Source organism: Lactuca saligna, chromosome 1 (assembly GCF_052625555.1).
Source record: "Lactuca saligna cultivar CGN05327 chromosome 1, ASM5262555v1, whole genome shotgun sequence".
Lineage (NCBI taxonomy): Eukaryota > Viridiplantae > Streptophyta > Magnoliopsida > Asterales > Asteraceae > Lactuca > Lactuca saligna.
Window position 1 is genome coordinate 22872961 of NC_136417.1, and position 12907 is coordinate 22885867.

General features: G+C 34.1%; 1 protein-coding gene across 1 annotated transcript; it reads right to left on the reverse strand.

Annotated features, from left to right (window-relative positions):
• Nucleotides 1-6305: 6305 nt before the first annotated feature.
• On the reverse strand, nucleotides 6306-8002 carry LOC145028618 (BTB/POZ and TAZ domain-containing protein 1-like). The gene is made up of 3 exons (XM_078977310.1): nucleotides 7794-8002; nucleotides 7109-7546; nucleotides 6306-7000 (listed from the first exon to the last, which is right to left on the reverse strand). The coding sequence occupies exons 1-3, from the start codon at nucleotides 7917-7919 to the stop codon at nucleotides 6491-6493; spliced, it is 1074 nt and encodes a 357-aa protein (XP_078833436.1). The 5' UTR covers nucleotides 7920-8002; the 3' UTR covers nucleotides 6306-6490.
• Between the last annotated feature and the right edge of the window lie 4905 nt (nucleotides 8003-12907).

Below are 12907 nucleotides of genomic sequence, written 5' to 3' on the forward strand. Positions count from 1 at the left end.
AAGGGTGGAGGTGGAGGAGATGGTGATGTTTTTAGCATTGAAATCATTAACTTCTGCTTGTATATTTTTTTCTTTGTATATGATCATTTCACATTTGTTATTATTGTTTTCAATTCAGAATATTAATACGTAACAATTTAAAAGAAATTGTATATTTATAAAACTGTTTATAAATAGTTTAAGATAGAATGATTTCCCACTTTGTATATAAAATTGTTTAAGGTAGAAGAATTACTTTACAAATCCAATAGATTCACTACAAACATCTACATAGGTAGTCCATAATAATAATAATAATAATAATAATAATAATAATAATAATAATAATAATAATAATAATAATAATAACAATAATAATAATAACAATAATAATAATAATAATAATAATAATAATAATAATAATAATAATAATAATAATAATAATAATAATAATAATAATAATAAGAGTTTTGTTTGCAGAAAAGTCATAATATTTTTGTTTATAGAAACATGTCAATATTTTGGGTTAGTTTACGAAATAGCCCCAAATTAATTTAGTACCGGTTTCAACCGGTCAAAAAGGGTCAAATTGTAAATTTTTGTCGGTTTTCAGGACTTTTTCGTTCAAAAAAAATCCTGAGGCCGACAACAGCCATGGAGAGGGACATCCGAACCAGTGTGAGGTACAATAATACATCAGCTGAGATTTGGAAAGACTTGGAAGAGAGGTTTGAGAAGGAAGGTGTTCCACGGGCTTACGAGCTAAAAAATTCGTTGAACACTACAAGGCAGGACGGGACTTCGGTTTCATCCTACTACACGAAATTAAAAACCCTATGGGATGAACTGCAACTCGTTCTCCCAACACCAAGATGTACCTGTGATGGGTGTAATTGCTCTCTAGGAAGAAGATTGAATGAAGTGAAGGAAAAACAAAGAATTTATGAGTTTCTTATGGGGCTCAATGAGGAGTTCTCCATCATCCGAACCCAAATCCTTGCCATGAAGCCACCACCTTCCTTGGGGGCCACGTATCACCTGGTTGCTGAAGATGAACAACAACGCGCAATCACAGGTGGATCGAGAAAATCAGTTGGCGAAACAATAGCCTTCCAGGTGAACATGATGAACAAGAAGGCAACACGCACTACACAAGGGGTTCAAAGCACACAGATGGCTAACAAAGGATCACAACGAATCATGAAACAGAGTAGCAACAAGGCAGAAAAATGCATTTTTTGTGGAAAAGGACACAAAAGCGATGGGTGCTTCAAGAAGATAGGTTACCCTGATTGGTGGCCGGGAAAGAAAGACAAACCAAAGGCAAAAGCAGCTTGTGTAGAAGTTGGACCCAGCCCCATACTAGGGTTAGCGGATGAACAATATCGTCTTTTTGTTGCACACTTCCGAGAAGATGAGGCTCCTAAAGCTAATCTGGCAGGTAGAACTAACACGTATGATGGATGGGTGGTTAACTCGGGTGCAACTGAACACATCACCCATCGAAGTGACTTTCTTGATAACAGAGTCACAAACACCAAAGAAACACCTGTCATCATCCCTAATGGCGATAAGGTGCCCGTCATGGGTGAGGGTGAACACACCCTACCAGGAGGTGTCAAAATTGATGGCGTATTACATGTTCCTAATTTCAATTATAACTTGTTATATGTTAACAAACTTACAAGGAACCTTAATTATGCTGTAACTTTCTTTCCTGACTTCTTTGTTGTGCCGAAATTAGTGACGAGGGACATGATTGGTGCGGGTAACTGCATTGGGGGATTGTATCGAATGGGGGCAATGGAGAAGAAGGCTCTCGTGACAACTTTTGAGGTTTGGCACAAAAGACTTGGTCATCCATCACCCAAGAAGATTTCGAATTTAAATTTTGTTAGAGATGTTTCTAGGAATAACCAAACTAAAATGTGTGATGCTTGTTCTAAAGCTAAGCACACTGGGTTGCCATTTCCCATTAGTGAAATAAAGACTGTTTCTTGTTTTGAGCTTATACATTGTGATATTTGGGGAAAATATAGAATCTCATCCCTATCAAAGGCTCTCTACTTTTTAACAATAGTTGATGACTATAGCTGATCAGTGTGGACTTTTCTTATCAAACACAAACATGAAGTTGGTTTACATCTCATAAATTTTCACAAAATGGTGAAAACACAATTTGGGAAAGACATAAAACATATACGATGTGACAGCGGGGGAGAATTTATCTCTAAAAAATTTCCGACTTCTATGCCAAGAAAGGCATTGTTTTAGAAACCACTTGTCCATACAGCCCACAACAAAATGGGGGTGGTAGAATGCAAGCATCGACACTTGCTTGAAACAGCCCGTGGATTTTTATTTCAAGCAAACCTACCAAAAACCTTTTAGGGTGAGTGCATATTGACTACCACCTATGTCATAAATCGACTCCCCTCCAAGGTACTTCGTGGTCTCACTCCCTATGAGCTTATTTTCAACGAGTCACCAGATTATGATCATATGCGTGTCTTTGGATACTTGGCATACTATTGCAACACCGACACTATGGGAGATAAATTTGAACCACGAGGCAAACCAGGAATATTCCTTGGGTACCCTTAAGGGATAAAAGGTTATAAAATTTATGACATGGAAACCAAGAAGTTAGTGATATCAAGGTACGTGAGATTCCTTGAAAACGAGTTTCCCATGAAACATATACATGGAAACATGCAACCACTAGCCAACAGTGAAGATCTTTTTCGCTTTGCTAATAAGATCATCACACCCCCTAATCAAAACTCATCATTCGAGACTGTCATGCATGACGGTTTTATCGATGACAACAGCCCCATAAGTCATCCTGACTACAAACAACATACGACGAGTGTTGTAAATGATGTCTTTGGCGAAGTTGAAGATAATTATGTACCAACGAACCATCACGCCGCCAGTGAAACCAACAGCACTGATTAGCAAACCAGCAGCACCGATCAGCAAAGAGAAACCAGAAACAGGTCACAACCCACATGTTACAAAGACTATGAAGTGCAACTTCTCCCTTCGATAAATCATCCGCAATCTGTCATTGATCGAGTCGCCTCTACGGTACATCCTCTTACGAATTATGTCTCTTATAAAAAAATTTCTCAGTCTCACAAATCTTTTTAGCTGCCATCATCACCCACGATGAGCTTAAATTTCTTCATCAAGTAGTTCGAGACAAACGATGGAAAGGGGCAATGCAGATGGAAATTGAAGCCCTTAAGCAAAACAACACTTGGGAACTTACGAGTCTGCCAAAAGACAAGAGAGATATAGACTTTAAGTGGGTGTGCAAAGTGAAGTATAAGTCGAATGGAGAGGTGGAACGATACAAAGCACGCCTTGTGGCAAAAGGTTACACACAAATGGAAGGAGTCGACTTTCATGACACATTTGCCCCAGTTGCTCAACTCGTCACTGTTCGTGTTTTACTTACCATAACTATCAAGCATGACTGGATCATATCCCAATTAGACGTCAACAATGCATTTTTGCATGGCGATCTCAATGAAGACATTTGTATGAAAATACCACAAGGATTTAGAAGAGATAATGAGACACGTGTATGTAAGCTAAATAAGTCCTTATACGGCCTAAAACAAGCCTTGTGAAACTGGTATCACAAATTCACTGCTACCTTTCAAGATCTTGCTTTTCGACAGTCTCATGCTGATCACTTGCTCTTTATTCACAAAGACGGAGATATCTTTGTGGCAGCACTCATCTATGTTGACGATGTTATCATTGTGGGGAATGATAGAAAGAAGATAAAAGATACGAAGTCATGCCTTGACAAGATTTTAGTATTAAAGACCTTGGAACTTTGAACTACTTCTTGGGAATTGAAGTAGCTCGCACAAATGAAGCTCTAGTACTCAGTCAATGTAAGTACGCCATTGATGTGCTCGAAGATTCTGGCATGCTTGGCTGTCGGCCTAGTCGGTTTCCTATGGAACAAAATTTGAAGCTCGATAAAGGAGATGATGCTGACAATGTAGATGCAAGCACCTATCAACGCCTTGTTGGTAGGCTTCTCTATCTCCAAGCCACTAGGCCCGACATAACTTACAAAGTAAACGTGCTTAGTCAGTTTGTTTCTGATCCTCTCCAAAACCATTGGGATGCAACCATGCGAGTACTTCGATATCTGAAAAACACCTTGGGGCAAGGCATACTTTACCAAAGGAAGGAGACGTTAAGCTCACTGCCTACAGTGACTTTGATAGGTTGGGATGCCCCTTCTCATGGAGATCATGGACAAGATATTTGTTGATCTTAGGGGGTGCTCCAATCTCTTGGAAATCCAAGAAACAATATTCTGTTTCACGCTCCTCCGCTGAAGCAGAATACTGTGCAATGGTTGTCACGGTTAGTGAAATACTCTGGATTCATTGGTTGTTGGCTAATTTCGACATTGTTTTGGACAAACCCACTCCCCTTTTGTGTGATACTGAATCTGCTCGTCACATTACACACAATCTTGTTTTCCACGAGCGTACAAAGCATGTGAAAATTGACTGTTACTTTGTTAAGGAACGAGTTAAGTCTAAGGAGATTGCACCTGTCAAAATCAAGACTCAAAACCAGTTAGCTGATTTATTGACCAAACCACTTGGATCAGATCGTCTCAAATTTCTATTGGACAAGTTGGGCATTCGTAATCTTCATGCTCCATCTTCAAGGGGAGTAATGAAACTATTTTACACATCTAGACTATTTCATTAAGATAATCACGTATTATTTAGTTTATTCCTATGTTTATCTTTAGCCTATTTTCTAGCTAGTTTATTTGATCCTGTTTATAAGGATCTCTTTAATAATGCTTGTACGTAGAAGCATCAATAATCAATCAATAGAATGTTTTTTCAGTTTCTTTAGTATGTACATATGATAGCTAAGTATGAATATTTTGAGGTATTTAATTCTACACTTGTTATAGCTAATATTAATCAAACCAAGTGGTAATAATGTCATTTTCTAACGTCGCATGTTGCCCAAGTACAACTAGCCAATAAACTAATTAAACTTAAGTTAAAAAAAATAATAATAACAATAAAATAACCGATAGACAATCCCCATTCCCCACCACAATCTTGTATTTTATATAATTTTTTTTATCAACATTGGAAAACCTTAAACCTCTAAACTCGAAAAACAGCGATGGATTGAACATTGATGTATATAATAAGCATATAAACCAAGTCGCATTTTGGATAAGATAGGCTTCGTTTTCAAAATATAAAATTATCTCTCAAATAAAAATAATAATAATAAACATTTGGTACAACTTACAATTCACTTTTTAATACCATCTAACAGAGAAAAATAAATATCGTATATATTCTTAAAATTTTAAAAAACAACAAATTTAAGAAATTTCCTCTAGTAACCATAAGATAAAACATAATGGGCTTTTCTATCGTAAAATAGGCCTCTCGCCTCCGGCCTCCATCCATTCCTATTTAGGATAATTTTCTTATATAAATAAGCATCTCTCTTGTTTTGACATCTTCGAACATATCGAAACGTTATTTTAAAACTAACATTTCGATTTTATAATTTTTCGTAAATTATGAGCAATTTTATAATTTAAAAAAAAAAAAAAAAAAAAAAAACAATTTTGCAGTATAAAGAAGGCATGCAAATAGCGCATTTCAGAGTACTTAATTTTTCTTTTTGTTTCGCATGAACGTATTTCACTATTTTGTGGTATGGAATTTATTTCTTAGTTTTCTTTACAAAACGACTTAGATAATTCACAATATGTTTAACTGAAAAATTGACGGTTATAATACATTAATTTCTTAATTTTTTTGGTTGATTTTTATCAAAGTCTTAAGAGAAAAGTGGCTATTTTTATATATTTTTTTTCTCTAAATGAAATTTGTAATTTCGAACAGCTCACAAGTTTACAATCAGTTGTTTATCCCCTATATCTTTGATATTAGGTTTGACAAACTAATAATAAGATATTAATTTGGCTTAACTAATAAAACAGAAATAATTTACAACTCAATAAACATTATCTATAATTATTAATTCCTCTTTTTTTATAGACCAATTACTTTTGTTAAGTCATTATCCATGTATTAAAAACCACCTACTTTTATTGAATCCTTCGTTTTTATATGGTATTCTATGTTCAAACTTCAAAATCTACTTAACAAGCAATAAAAATTGAACTTTTCCCCACATAAAATATTTATTCCTTCTTCCAAGTCTTCGTAAAATGTATGTAAATTGGAAGCAAGAAATGAATAAAGAAACCATGATACGATATACTAAAATATACCTTAAAAAGTCGAAAAAGCTCACCCTTTTTACTCAATCACAAAGAGTACCCTTTTTAACAAAATACCATCTAAACCCACACCAAACATGCCACATGTACAAACAACACCATCTTTAGCATTTCCACTAAACTAAACAGATCAAACAAAAATAAAGAAACAAAGAATAAGACTCATTTCTCCTAAATCCGTGTTCAACATGCTACACTTACATGGTTGTTCATGGCGTCTCTCAACGATCTTGGTTGTTCTTGTTGTTCTCTCTTCCTCATGGGTAAAGATAAGGAAGATATGGCTTTAGCTGCAACTACTTTTCTCACTAGCAATTTCCATCTTGCTTCTTCCTTCTTGTTCTTCACTTGTTGCTCTTTGATTTTGAATTGTCGGCATAGGGGGACTCTGCAAGTCGAATCAGGTGATTCACAGATGGAAGAATGGAGTCTGAAGAGCTGCCACATACGTTTACACCGAACACAACCTCCGTTAACTCTCTTCTTACAGATTGCGAAGTGTTTAATGGAGTGTTGGAGGCCTTCACATGTTGAGAACTTGCTGCAAGGTGCCCTGTTCTTGCTTGGTTCCTTGTCGTATGGTCCTACACTTGTGCAACCTTCGGTGCAGATATGCTGTAAACAATCCATCGCTTCACTCAGCTGGAAGTACAAACTTTGTTCTTGAAGATGCTTCCTAGTCCGCTTTCTCCTCTGCACATTTGGATTCGATTCATTAGCATTAAAAACTCCTAATCTTTAAATTAAATCGAAGATACGATTTGGAAATTAGATGAACTTGAAACTAATTAGAATACGTACCAATTCGGATTCATCCATGAACTTGAGGATTTCGAGTTCGAGATATGGATCATTGTCTTGTAGGAATCTCCAACCTTCTGATTCTTCGACGACCTTGAACCTGTTGGATATCAATTTCATACACTTGAGGTAGAGATCCGGCGCATCACAGAGCCTGGCGAGTTGCAGAGTGTCGACGACGTTCTCTATCGTTAGCCGTTCGATCAACGATTTGGTGCACTTCGCTTTCAGTTGTGGAATTAGGTAAACATGAGAAAGTGCTAGCAGATGGATCCCGAACTTTTCCATCTCTTCTTCGCTGTACCTGTTGGAATAGATGAATCTTACGAACGCCTCTACAGCGTCACACGGAACGCCGAGAATCGGAATAGTCTTCTCGGAACTCCGGTGCTTCCGCGGCCTATCGATTATGCTTTCCAATACCGGCGAAGCTGATGCCTGAATTTTTCCAGAGAAAAAAGAAGAAAATGAATATCAAAATACTCGAATTTGAAGAATCGGATGATAAGATATCAACTGATTCATCTTAAAATTGCATCTCCATAAATATCTCGACCGGAAAACTAAACATTTATAGATATAACAACCCCTATGCATTTGCACAGATTAAAATTCCAACGGATTCATTCCTTTAGTTTTCCAGTCAAATGATATTCTTCAATTCTAACATTAGCCGATTAATTACCAGTATTTTAGCGAGTGCCGGAATCCGACGACCACCGGAAGTTATAATATAGATAATAGTCTCAACAGATCCGCCAGAAACATGATCGGATTCATGATGTGGAGGTGACACAGGGCTTCTACACATTTTGCCGGAAAATTTTTAAGGAGATGAAAGTTGTAATATCAAATTTGGAGAAACGGAGCCGTTGGAATCTTTGTTGCTCTCCATCTAGTCTCCCCTTTCCCTATTTATAGGCGGTCTTCCAACAAGTGTGCTGCACGACCAAAACATTTCTCTTACCCACGCTTACTGACATCCGTGTCGACCACGCTCCTAAAGGAACTATAAAAAAAATATCAACCGCTGAATTTCCAATAATACCCCTGCAGATGAGTACTGAGGTGGCAAATGGATAAACCACCTCATCAGGAAATGGAAGGGCGTGTTTGTAATAAACTGGCTTTTGGGAGAAAAGTCAGGTCTGACGTGTAACCTAGTGGGAGCAGTCCATCTACGTGGCATGTGACTATGTTTATCTCTTTGCCTGGTGGATGACCTACGACATGACACGTCTACCAAAGTGGATGTAAATCATTTTTAGAGGCTGAAAATAATACGTGCAAAATAAGAAGGCCACTGCATATTGGAGTGGTAGATATTTCTGTTAAGATATTTTTTTGTGTTCATTGTTTTTAGTTAAAGCCCTATTTTACCCTTCCAAGTTATAACATCTAGGGGTCCAATTTCAAAACAATAATATAAATTAAAAAAATTACATTTTTCGGTTAGCATTTATTAGTGTTATTTAAAATAATTTAAGATGTGATGTTATAAATTTATAAACAGATCTAGTACCTCATTACATGAGTTTTATTGATTATAAGTTTATAACATAGACACTTAATTGTGACTTTATAAAATATACTTCTGCTACGTCTAAGTTAACTGTAAAAATGTTATTTATACGTGATTTATACAAAATTTAAGTTAGATTTATGGATAAATGATAATTACTTGTTAGGATATACAAAAAATTAATTAATGTTACATTTATACATAATAGTTTGTTTTATCAAACATACTACTTATTACTGTTTTGGATTCAGAACTACCGATATTTAGTTGAATGGATCGATTCAATTAAATTCGATTAACTAACCCATTTTGAATTTGGTTTGCAAAATATGTATAAAATTATATGAACTAAATTCGAATCTAATCCGAACGAACCAAATTGTAATTAGATCTATAAGGAATTATATTTGGACCTGTGTTCTAACTAAAAAATCTAATAACTTAATAAATGATTTGTCGGTTTTCATTTTAGTTAATAAATTTCTAGAGTTAGAGTAGGATATGTTAGCGGATATTAGATACGTTGACATAAGAACTAATAACAATTGAGACTTTTTTTTTTTGTAACTTTTCACAAATTTAAAGATTGTCTATCTGTATTTTGATCGTTTTGATAATGCCACGAAAAATAAACAACAGATTTTATTTTTGATGTCATTATAAACAATATCTTGCATATTTTTATTTATTATAATAATTATGAAATTTTCGTGTGTTTGATGGCACCTCTTCAAAATGTTAAAGATACGAATGTGCGACTTTCTTTTATTAAAATGGATGTTAAAGTTTGACCCCCCCAAAAAAAAACATGTTATATTTATAAGAAGCTTCTTGACTTGTTAGACCTCATCGGCTCATCGTTACAGTCAAATCCTTTAAACTTTTTTCTAAGTTACGTACTATATCGTCATTTTTTAGTTTTTTGATGTATGTGAACATAATACAATGAACTTTTTTGATTTTTTTTATAATTTATTTCTAAAAATATGTTCTAAGTATATTGAAAAGTAATATATATTGAATCAATTTTTTCCTTCTAGAAATGAACTATTATTAGCTGAATGATACTATAAGTTTCCATATATGAAAGTGACTTGAAGATTTTTAAATTGAAAGCAGTTTTTGTTGGTATAAAAACTCGATTAGTTTAACATTTGCAAGGAATAAAATTCAAGGTCATGAATTCTCATCTCGTATATTTGACATCAGAAATTAACCCATGCATTGATTATTCAATATTACAAGTAACTTAATCAAATCATTAATATTGAATCTATCGTAAACCAGAAGTAAAACGAGCGAATTAGTCAGGTTGGGTAATTGGTCAAATGAATCAGGTCACAACAAATAATCTTGAATACAGTTTCCACATAGGTTACGTTAATTTTAAGTTTTAACCCATTAATTTAAATTTATAGTTTTGAATACAGTTTCCAAATAGGTTCAAAAACTTTCTAATAATCTCTATGTTACGAATTTCCTTTCTCACTTTATTGTGGGAGGTTTGGAATATGTGTGCCAAATATGGGACTGTTACTGATATTTTTGTTGTAAAGTAGAAGTCCAATCTTGGTATAAATCATTCACTTTTGTCTGTTTCATTAAAGTCACATATATTGGGGTCTTGTTTTTGAATTTATGTACTTAATGAAAGGGAAGGAAAACTTCGCTAACTATACAGCCCATGCTTCCATGGAAAACTTGGAACAGCCAAAAACTACAATGGGTTTTAAATTGGTAAGTTGAGTTGTAATTTTTTTTAATCATTTTTAGATTATATATATAAATAATATATGTTTCATATAGGATCACAATACTTGGATTATGAAGCAGAGCAGAGTAAAATCTTAGTACATGCCTTCAACTGTAGAAGTTAAAATCTTAGGACATATTAACCACGCATTCCAATTTATATTCAAGATTAATTAGGGAAATTGATATTAATTTCATTGCTTATAAACATCTATATAAAGTTTTATATTAATCTCTATATTATTTTTACTTCTGCTCTACGTTATATTACCATGGTAAAGATTTAGTCATTGTTTAATCAAACGATATGAAATGGAGTATACATTATGATTAGTACTTGGGTGACTTTCGGCGTATTAGACTTATTATAAAAAAATTAACTAAATTTTTACTTCACTTATTTGATTTGTTTGATACCAACATAACCAAAATCGATTCGTTCATAACTAAATTGATTACAGTTACCGTATTTACATTAAATATTCATTTCGAAAACATAAACTATTAGCAAAAAAATTATCTTAAAATATGTATCAACTGCTACAAATTGCTCAATTCAGCATACGTTAAAAGTGGTGGTGTATGTAGTGACGGATCCACAAAAAAAAACTTACGACAAAACCATTTGAAGGGAGATTGAACAGCCTGTACTAGACGATGGCGACTTATAGCAAATGGCTACTGATTAAATCGATGAGGGTCGGCTGACATTAGAAAGCAATGCCTTTTATTAGTTTTGGCTTTGTCCATTCAATGAGTTGGTTAGTTGGGCCTTGGGGGCACCAAATGCGGTTGCCTTGTGTGTTTTTATTTTCTCCAAATAAAATATAAGTTACAGTTTTGGTCCTTGTGGTTTACACATTTCTGTAGACTTAGTCATATTTTTTAAAAGTTGATGGAAAAATCCTTATGGTTACAAAATCTATCAACTTTGGTCTCTTTCACTTTAACTCTTTCCAATACATGTTACATGACAAAATTATGTCTTTTTTTGTCCCTTTCTTATTTTGTCATTTATTAAATTTAGACTTATTATTATTAATAAATAAACTAATGGGTCTCACCTATCTCCTCATCCCTAACCCCATCATTGAAAAACTATTGGGTATCATTACTCCACTACTAGCATAACAAATTAAAAAATACTAAAGTGGAGAGAGAGAGATTGTGGTTGGAGTTGCAGGCAAGAGAAAGAAAAAGAGGATATTGGTAGACAAAATTAGAGCCTATAGGTGAGTGAGGAGGAGAGAAATATGGTGGCCGAAGTTAGATGCAAGAGAAAGAGAGCGTCAGAGGGATTGGTTGCTAGACTTGCATGAGAGAGAGAGATTGTAAAGGATAATATAGGTGTGATGAGTTTTAACATTGACATCATCACTAAAGGTAACAAGAGGGGGTGGAGTTGAAGAAGTGGGATTGACAGAGAAACATCGATCGGTTATTTAACCAAATTTAACGACAATATATGGACTTTAACAGGTTAAGGTACCAAACCTGGTAAAATTTGCAACCATGGAGACAATTATCATCATTTAAAAAAAATAGGACTAAACATGTAGAAAGGTGTAAACCAAAGGGGCCAAAACTGTAATTTACTCTAAAATTAAAATAATGGACTAATGGATGAACTTTCCCCGGCAAAAGAGAGTTCCATCCCCGGGTTGTACGAGTGCCATGACGTCAAGGAACCCGAGTGGAAGGTGTTATTATTGCATGTGTCTTATTTGTGGCACACCCTGCCTTTCAAAGAACCTACACCAGTCAACCTTGTTCACCAAAGAATTCAAACAGCAAATAATACTTGATCACCATTCCGAATCCTAGATGACCATTGCTTATACTTTTTGAGGAAACAGTAGCGTATCTTTTATTTAATTTGTTTTTTTGTACTGTTGATAATGTTGTTTATTTATAATTTAATCTAGATAAAATGAACTAATAATTTAAGTCAATAATAACCAAACAAGCTAAATGAAAACTTTATAAAGCTACTAAACAAATCAAAACTTTATCCATCTTAATTTAGAAAATATCATCATACTCTAGTGATAAAAAAATATAGTTCTATTTAATGTAATGTAAACCTTCCAAAAACTTAATTTACGCTAACTTTCATCGTATAAAAATTTTAGTTGTGTTTGTAAAAATTAAATACTCAATCATGAAAAGGTATTGGATCCAAGAAACATAATGAAATTATGTCATGCCGGAAAATATCAAGACGCCTTTTGACATTCTGCAATCAAGCACGCTTCAATGACTTTTTAATCTTATGCGGTAATTATGTAATTTTGCAACACAGCTTCATTACATAAATACTTTTGTTCATAAATATATAATCAATAGATTATTTGGTTTTGATATACAACCGAAGCAAATAAAAAAAATATATACTAATCGTATTCTTAAATCCGACCATTATACTTGTCATCTAATCTAAAAACAAAGTTAGCAAATTGATGAGTACGTGTATATATATATATATATATATATATATATATATATATATATATATATATATATAT

Bases quoted from the DNA above. Each gene is read 5' to 3' on its own strand.
- LOC145028618 (XM_078977310.1), bottom strand. From the start codon at position 7,919: ATGTGTAGAAGCCCTGTGTCACCTCCACATCATGAATCCGATCATGTT. The intron at 7,547-7,793 runs GTAATTAATCGG...GGAAAAATTCAG, and splicing joins CGGCACTCGCTAAAATACTG to GCATCAGCTTCGCCGGTATT. The intron at 7,001-7,108 runs GTACGTATTCTA...CCAAATGTGCAG, and splicing joins TCATGGATGAATCCGAATTG to AGGAGAAAGCGGACTAGGAA.